At 48.1% G+C, this 9,551-nt stretch overlaps 1 protein-coding gene across 4 annotated transcripts in view; it reads right to left on the reverse strand.

The window, feature by feature from the left end:
- The window catches only part of bcar3 (BCAR3 adaptor protein, NSP family member), a 73,885-nt gene that overhangs the window by 24,568 nt on the left and 39,766 nt on the right, over nt 1-9,551 (reverse strand). Inside the window, exon 1 of one of the 4 annotated variants that reach the window (XM_048252633.1) lies at nt 3,326-3,607. The exons of the other annotated variants lie outside the window; for them this stretch is intronic. Within the exon in view, the coding sequence (XP_048108590.1) occupies nt 3,326-3,409 (84 nt within the window). The 5' untranslated portion in view covers nt 3,410-3,607. Of the gene's footprint in view, nt 1-3,325; nt 3,608-9,551 lie in introns of those variants that run through there. 4 annotated transcript variants of the gene reach the window in all.

The raw sequence follows: 9,551 nt of genomic DNA on the forward strand, positions 1-9,551 counted from the left end.
ACTCAGGGCTTCTGCTGGCTGGCCGCTGCCACAGATGGCTGGCATGAGTGTCCAGTGTGTGAACGCATGTGGCACAAGCACGTAGCTGCCTGGTTAAGCTGGCTGCCGTGTTTATTTAAGGGCTGCTTAATGGAGTTGGGTTGCGAGGGGGCTGGGTCAGGAGGGGCTGCCTGCCCGCTCACAGCTGCATGAGCCTACTATCAGAGCTGCCCTATTCATGGGTGCCAGGCTTAGGTGGGGGGGATCGGGGTGGTCACTTTCCTGAGAAGGCCACAAAACGAGGGTGCTAGCCAATACCCGGCGTAGTCGGCATGCCAGGCTTCCAGCTCTGACCACAGGTGGGACCACCGCACACAACACTCCCTCTCTCTCTCCGTCTCTCTCGGCCACCTCTGAAGAATGGCCCCTTGACTCGTGGCCCGAACACTGGACACACTGGACACACTGGACACACTGGACACACTGGACACACTGGACACACTGGACACACTGGACACACTGGACACACTGGACACACTGGACACACTGGACACACTGGACACACTGGACACACTGGACACACTGGACACACTGGACACACTGGACACACTGGACACACTGGACACACTGGACACACTGGACACACTGGACACACTGGACACACTGGACACACTGGACACACTGGACACACTGGACACACTGGACACACTGGACACACTGGACACACTGGACACACTGGACACACTGGACACACTGGACACACTGGACACACTGGACACACTGGACACACTGGACACACTGGACACACTGGACACACTGGACACACTGGACACACTGGACACACTGGACACACTGGACACACTGGACACACTGGACACACTGGACACACTGGACACACTGGACACACTGGACACACTGGACACACTGGACACACTGGACACACTGGACACACTGGACACACTGGACACACTGTGTGTGTGTGTGTGTGTGTGTGTGTGTGTGTGTGCGCGCATATATGTGCATCTCCAGCTACTCTGCCTTGCCTTGGCTCTCTCTGCCCCCTCTACCAGACAGATGAGTGTGTGTGTGTGTGTGTGTGTGTGTGTGTGTGTGTGTGTGTGTGTGTGTGCATGTGTGTGTGTGTGTGTGCATTTGTGTGTGTGTGTGTGTGTGTGTGTGTGTGTGTGTGTGTGTGTTTGTGTGTGCAAGCATGCATGCATGTGTGCATGTCTGTGTAGTCATGTGAATTGCATGGCTATGTTTGTATGAATGCGTGTTTGTTGCAGGAGTGGTTTTGAATGTATGTGTGTTTGAGTGTGCATGCCTGTGTGTGTGTGTGTCCACACTCAGGGCTTCTGCTGGGCTGGCCGCTGCCACAGATGCCTGGCATGAGTGTCCAGTGTGTGAACGGCATGTGTAAGGGCGTTAATGCAGCGGCCTGGTTAAGCTGGCTGCCGTGTTTATTTAAGGGCTGCTTAATGGAGTTGGGTTGCGAGGGGGCTGGGTCAGGAGGGGCTGCCTGCCCGCTCACAGCTGCATGAGCCTCCTATCAGAGCTGCCCTATTCATGGGTGCCAGGCTTAGGTGGGGGGGATTGGGGGGTGGTCACTTTCCTGAGAAGGCCACAAAACGAGGGTGCTAGCCAATACCCGGCGTAGTCGGCATGCCAGGCTTCCAGCTCTGACCACAGGTGGGACCACCTGCACACAACACTCCCTCTCTCTCTCCGTCTCTCTCGGCCACCTCTGAAGAATGGCCCCTTGACTCGTGGCCCGAACACTGGACACACTGGACACACTGTCTGCTCAGGACCTCCGTGCCACAGGGCCCCGCAGGCGCAGCACCAGGAAGCTGGCGTTTCCATGACAACCTCGCCTCTGAGCTATTTTTAGGGACGAGGGTCCAAATAATGCTGCCCCAATGTTCTAGCGGAGGACCTCTGCTGTTGGGCTGGACTGGACTGGACCCCAACAGCCAGACGCGAGCAAAAACAAACTGGTTGCTATTTTCAGAACAGGAAAAGAGATATCGAGCCTAGAACACCAAACCCACACACACACACACACACACACACACACACATAATTGCTGTTCAGATTCTCTTCAATATGTGACTTATGTGTCTTTCATACACAGAGCAGGAATCCATACATTGTCTAGTCCAACTTCCTGATGTGTCCCTGTTATTTCTCCCCATGTGATTATCCAGTGGATGGTATAAATACATCAACGGTGTGCTCGGCGGATGTGTGATGCGTTCCTTTTGCCAGCTCATAATATTCTCTGTGTTCTTCACGTCTAATAATAATCGCTGAATTCCTGAAGCCACTCTGCCCCCCGTCATCCATCTAACATTACAGATAGGCATCACCTCAGTATACACGAAACTAAACTAACACACACACACACACACACACACACACACACACACATGTAGGAGGACATCTCTATTTCTAGTGTTGACTCCCATGGCACGCCTCCATAAAGAGCTCAGAATCCTCTTCCTGTTATGGCATTGGTGGCAGCAGCACAGTGAAAGCTCTTGAAAATCCCCAAATCTTCAAAAAAGGGAAAACAAAATAAAAAGGCGTCCCTGTATTCCCTTTTCAAAAGCATCTATGGTAATTAGTGTGATTGAATGTAGGTTGTAAGTGGATTTATCTAAGCTGTATTCAGTTAATGCCACCCCAAAATGTGAGTGTGTGTGTGTGTGTGTGTGTGTTTGTATGTATGTGTGTGTGTGTGTGTGTGTGTGTGTGTGTATGCATGTGCATGTGCGTGTGTGTTTCAGTGTAAGCACACACACACACAGGTTCATTCATGCGCCTAAAGCGTGCCTCACTCTCACTCTATCTCCGGTAAGTGGCACATGGAGAGAGAAGCCTGGTGATGCTCTTCACTTACTCTAATGAAACCAGCCGTATATCTCCCTCCACACACACACACACACACACACACACACACACACACAGCTCTGAGAGCGCAGCAGCGGCAGCCTGCCACTCTGAATCTGACAGGCGCTCACAGCGCTTGGGTTTTAGCGATGGACAGCAAGACCCCCTCCCAAGTCCCACCCGCGTGTGACACCATCTGTCCCATTCGGCCGGTGACCACTAGACCCGACTGATTCACGGTGACAAAGGCAGGTGATGATAGTGCAGAGGAAACCCTCTGACTCATGACCGATTCCCGTACAAGACCTACCGACAGCATCAACCAGTAAGGACCAGTATCAAGACAAGCTAAGAAACGCAAACAGGCACAGCCTGATACAGCTACTTGGAATCAATCGTTAATAAGGAAAGTTGATATGACACATGGGACAGGAAGATGTTCCGGAAAACTCACCTTGGCCCCGATGACGGAGCTCTTCTGATAGAAGCAGCACAGCGCTGCCGTGATAGTCCTCAGGATGTTGCATCTCTCAGACATCTCCAAATGAAAACCTGCTCAACTTCTTAGCACAACAACAAGCAGAAACGCAGCTACAGAACTCCCAAATATCCACTTATCACACTAGCACATGTTGAGCCCAAGCCTCAGCGATTCTCCTCAGAGGTCCAGCCAGTCAAAAGTCAGCGCCAGTCAGCCGGTGTAAAATACGGGGCTGTGCGTGCATGTGTGTGTGAATGTGTGTGTGTGTGACTGCATGCATGTGTTTGTGTGAAGTGGAAGCACTCTGTAAGCTGCTCCTCCTCCACCCCCCAGTCCAGCCCCTCGGTGTGTGTGTGTGTGTGTGTGTGTGTGTGTGTGTGCGTGCGAGTGTGAGAGTGTGTGTGTGAAGCCGAGGAATCCCCATGTGATCCGGCTCTCCAGCGAATGAAATCTTAGCCATCTGTGAGTGCTCCACTGCCGCCAGCTCTCTCAGCCTGCTGCCCCCCTCTCTCACTCTCTCTCACACACACACACACACACACACACCATACCAACCACCCCCTTCTACACACACACACACACACACACACACACACACACACAAACTCCATCTATGCAGAAGACTGACAGAGAGAGGGAGAGTAAAAGAAAGAAAGGGAGAAGAGAGAGAGAGAGAAAGAGAGAGAGAGAGAGAGAGAGAAAGGTAGGGTGGATGAAAAATAAAGACAGACCGGGAGACAGAGAGATAAAGCACAAGTGGCTGTGTGTGCGCGTGTGTGTGTGTGTGTGTGTGTGTGTGTGTGTGTGTGTGTGTGTATCTGGTTGGGTCTTCCAAGTAGGGCTGCTCAAGCCTCTACTTCTCTGTGCTCTGAGTCTTTTCAAAATACTTTCCAACGGAGGTGCACTAGAGAGTTTATTCACACTTACAAAAATATTTTTGATTCATGTTACAACACAAATTCACTCCAGTTATTAAATCCATCACCGCAATCCTGCTGCTCAATCGTGGCTGTTTTAATACAAAATTAGTAAGTAAGTAACACATCTCCAAGCGCCTACTATTCCACCCTCTGGTGATGTTAATCTACACACTCACTCTGCCTCTACTATACACTGAGGAGTAACTAACCTACACATGAGAGCTGCTGGGGCTGCAGGGGCTGAGCTGAGTGTGTGTGTGTGTGTGTGTGTGTGTGTGTGTCTGCTGCTGTGTGTCTGCTGCTGTGTGTCTCGGCGGGTGTGTTCAGGAGACCGCACATGAAAAGAGCATCCCAGCAGGGTGCCCCGAACACCCCATACATGTCCTCACTCTCAGTGGGAGACCCTCAGCAGCCACACACACACACACACACACACACACACACACACACACACACACACACACACACACACACACACACACACACACACACTTAATCCCGCTGGGGATTAACAAGAACAAAAAAGACAAAACAAAAAAAGCTAAGGGGAAGGGAGGAAGTTTGAGTGGCTACTAAAAAGCTCCACATTTCAACTCTCCCATGGTCCTCTCCATCTGTCTGGGAAGCCTTTTGTTTGGGCTAACAAGCTAATCAGCACTTTCTCCCTTTCTGACACCTTTGTTAAGGTCATTAGCTGGCAGAGTTTGATGTCCGCCGAGGCAGAGCTGTCTTTTGACATGCATGAAATCCCTCTCAGCAGATTGGGAGGAAGTGTGGTGCTTGCATTATGCATGTAGCAAGAGAGGAGCATTAAATGAAACCCAAAGATCTCCAATTGCTCTGACTGGAGATCTATACGATTTACATTTTACATTCATGCTTTTGACAGGAACTCTCATCCAAAGCTATTTACAGCACATAGAGAGTGTGTATCGGGCCAGTTGTGCTGTGTTCTGTAGAGAAGTCGCTGAGTTACATTGGCAGTAATAAAGCCTTGTAAGGGGAAAAGCTTTGACTGATGCCTCTTGAGTGTGTGTGTGTGTGTGTGTGTGTGTGTGTGTGTGTGTGTGTGTGTGTGTGTGTGTGTGTGTGTGTGTGTGTGTGAGACTGAATGCCCTCCACTTTATGGAGAGTGGTCGTTTAACGATGGCTTACTGCCAGAAATGGCATCATTGTAAGGCTGAAGCACAAACTTTTTGACTTCTGCCAGTTTCCCAAGGTGAAATGGTCCTCTACCTCGCTCACTAAAAACTCCTTCCTCATACTTTTCTTCATAAAAAGTGAAACAACCCCCGCGACAATGAGAGCGCATTCCAGTATGGATTGAAAGAGGGGGTGCAGCTTTAATCTAAAAATGAATGATGATTTAAAAGTCCTTTACGACAGGTTAATACCAGGGGCTTAAAGAGTCCAGAAGAGCAGTGATCACTGAGGTCACAACTGTGGGAGCGAATTATCCCGATATTCACAGCAGGACACCAATCAGACCAAATCTCCACTCCATCGCCCCATATGAATTTGTAAAGAGTAAACAAAGACCTTACCGCAGGCTGGCACACTACAAGAATGCCCTCCCTCCTGTCAAAGACAAACTGGTCTCTAAAGTGCTCTAGAAGACTAAACGAGAAATGCTTTTTGAGTTCCTTTTCCTCCTCCTCAGAGAAAAAACGAAAAACACTCAAGGGCTCAAATAGTAGAGAACATACTCTAACCCTACAACAATAATTACATCTTTTTTTCTGTCCATGGACTAAATGACTACTTCCCGAAAAGAACATGAGCAAAAATACATTTTTTCCCTTATATTCAGGCCAACATAAAATACCCCCTAAAACTTAAAGACAACAACCATTAGAGCCTTGTTCTGCAGCATTGTGAAGGTAGGTTAACAGTCATCATTAGTGGATAACACAAGGACAAAGCCTCATTTTTATACAACAGGCATAAAAACTTTGTTGTGTAACTGAGAACTGACGCCAGGTCCTTGGTAGTGATAGCATGCAGGTGTTTGTCATACCAATAACAAGATGAGCATGTGATACAGTTCAGCATGTCCTGGGTATGGTGCAATCCTAACAATCAAAGAAGGCATGATGCATTTTTATGAGTCACACACACACACACACACGCCGGCGTGCACGCTTGATTTCCTGCTTCTTTTGCAGACACAGCAACTTTTCTTCACGTGATAGGATATTACATCTCTCCAAACAACTTACTGTTTTGTGCTAAATGGCCAGCATTAATATTTACTTGAGAAATTTAAAAAATATATATTTTCAAATAAAAATAGATTCTACATGATAAACTCTTGTTACAGTGCTACTGTCATGCAGCTTACTGAAGCACAGTTCAATATACAGTGCTTTGTTCTAATTACATAAAGCTCAAGTTAGGGTTAGAATGAGAAGCTCTGAACCCACCACTGATTTGATCACTCAACTGCACTGGCTCTTGCATTAAAGTGGGTTTAAGGCTATAGTTACATAAGCACAGAGTATCATAGAGTTGCAATACACTGATAATTAGCATGGTGAGCTACACTGTACTGTGATATAATTACAATGTAACAAGCACTTTATAATGTACAGTAACACAAAGAGTTCCTCTCTCCTTAAATAATCCTCTTAATCTAAAGCCATAATGCTTTCACTCTCTCTGCTTTCACTCTCTCTGCAGCAGAGCTGTGAGATCTACTCGTGAACACTAGATGGCGATGATTCACTGTCAGGATAATGGCAGCACTGCTCTCTGATCTTTTTGTTATGGACAGGAGGGCAGAGTGAACGAAAGAGAGAAAGAGAGAAAGAGAGAAAGAGAGGGGGAAATGGAGAAGTAGAGAGGAAATTGAGTGAAATTACAGATAAATCAGAGTACACAGTTTCCTAAATGGCTTCCTGGTGCACGTCAGTGTCTATTCCAATGTGATACACCAAACATAACGGCCTATTCAGGGGCAGCTGAACTAAATCTTTTATGCTTTGGTACTAATCATCTTGTCAAATAGCTGGTCCACTTTACCTTCCATCACTAAAACAACATCAGGAACTGCCTTTTATTATTTAATTTTTTTTAAAGCAAGCTTAGTCAATGTTTTGCTTTTGGGTTTGTTTTTGCATTTTAATCCTGTGAGTTCCCAGTGTTCTGAGACCATTCTCTGGCCTACCTCACTTACTCTGCCTCAGAGTGACCCTAATATTAGTGCCCAGACAGCACCATGATCTCCAAGCAGCAGTATGGAAGGGCTGGAGCCAAAGCAGCGTGCCTCCCTCCCTCCCTCCCTCTCCCCATCCCTCACTCACTCACTCCCAGTAACTCCTCTTCCCCTCCTGAGGCCCCCCGGCTTAGGTGGCCTGGCCGCTGCCCGTCACAAAGGTCAGTGCCAGGCTCCTGTCTCCAGCCAGAGCAGAGCAGACCCAGGAGGGCGCCGGGCATACAGAGAGGAGCGGAGAGGGGAGGAAGTGGAGAGGAGGAGAACAGAGAAGAGGAGAGGAGGGGAGAGGAGAGGAAAGGAGAGGACAGGACAGGAGAGGAGAGGAGAGAAGGGGAGAGGAGAGGAGAGAAGGGGGAGGAGAGGAGAGGAGAGGAGAGGAGAGGAGAGGAGAGGAAAGGAGAGGAGAGGAGAGGAGGAGAGGAGAGGAGAGGAGAGGAGGGGAAAGGAGAGGAGAGAAGGGGAGATGAGAGGAGAGGAGAGCAGAGGAGAAGAGGGGCCAATGGGGTCTTTCAGCACCAGCGCCACAGGCTGAGTTGAGAGAGGAGAGGAGAGCAGAGTAGAGGAGGGGAAAGGAGAGGAGAGGAGCTCAGTGCCACCGTGCAGCCCGTACACACAGAGAGCCTTTGTCCTCCTCGGCCCCAAAGCTCTTTCAGCAGCATTTAGCTACTGCCACTGTTTCTTTCCATGGGAAATATGGAGAGAGAGGGAGGGAGGGAGGGAGGTAGAGAGAACAAGAGATAGAGAGACAGAGAAAGAGAGAAAGAAAGTAACAGAGAGGGGGGGACGGAAGTTAAAAATAAAGAGAGGGTGAGGGCAGAGATGGAAGAGAGAGAGAGAGAGTCTCAAGACAAGAGTGAGCTATATATTGAGAGAGCAGGTTAGAAATGGAATGAAATGGAGAGGCAAGGAGAAAGGGTTAGAGAGAGAGAAAGAAAGAAAGATAAAAAGATTAAAAGAAAGAAAGAAAGAAATCCAAGTGCCTTTGAATGAGACAGTCAAGTAAAGAGAGAGATATAACCATTAGTTCTTCCATAGGTACACCACGATAATACATTACATAAGAATACCGTAACCACAAGGCTTACATCTTCTCACAATGGAGTAACTCCTCCATCTCACAGTAAAGAAACAGTATAGTATACTAATAAATAATGAATACCAGTATTCCGTTTGAAAGCGTTGCAGGGCTATGTGAACAGCCCCTCAGAACAAGGCCAGCAGGTCACTCACTGATTTTCTTCCTCTTCCTTCTATTCCATCTATTCCCCTCTTCTCTCTCCCTCTTCCTCTCCCCCTCTTTCTCTCTCCCTCCCCCCCCCTCTCTCTCTCACTCTGACTCTGCTCTCTGTTCCCATCACCTCTCCTCTGCACCAGTCAGACCAGATCCCTTACATTACTGGAGGTGTGTATGGATGAGTCCTTGCATGACTCAAGCTATTAAGTGTGTGTGTGTGTGTCAGTGGTCCGCTCCAATCTAGTATGAGGCTGATGGGCAAAGCTTGCTCACTCACCAGCAACACCAAAGCCAGAAACATGAATGAGAGCCTAATGCCTACCTCTCATAGATATGCAGTTAAGACTGTTCATTAATAAGTACTTTATGTACTTTTTTATACTTGTACATTTGGCTGTTCTTTGCCTTTGACTCTGTTAGATCCCTGTTAGATCCCGTCAACCCTGTGTGTAGCATGGCTTGGCGTAGGCTATGCAGGGCACAATTAGAAGAGCATCATTTGAAACTCCCCCCTTCTGCACAAACACTAGAAAACCCCCAGAGGAAAAAAACATTTGGGCCCCACCCATAGAGGGCAATATTTTTAGCCATCTGAGTCTTCCTCAAACAATCCCAAAGCTCCCAGCCTCCCTCAGATTTTCCTTGGTGATAATGGCTGTGACCAATTGCAATTAAAGTCAATGCTGTTTCACACGCAGCTCGGATCAGGCTTGAGTATTACATTACGTTTAGCTTTAGCTACATTAGCTTCTGTCCACATACAATCACTATTCCACTAAAGCAATATAAAAAAACGTACAACTACATTACACAAAATTAAACGTACAACTA

Source organism: Alosa alosa, chromosome 9 (genome assembly GCF_017589495.1).
Source record: "Alosa alosa isolate M-15738 ecotype Scorff River chromosome 9, AALO_Geno_1.1, whole genome shotgun sequence".
In the NCBI taxonomy this organism is placed as follows: Eukaryota; Metazoa; Chordata; class Actinopteri; order Clupeiformes; family Clupeidae; genus Alosa; species Alosa alosa.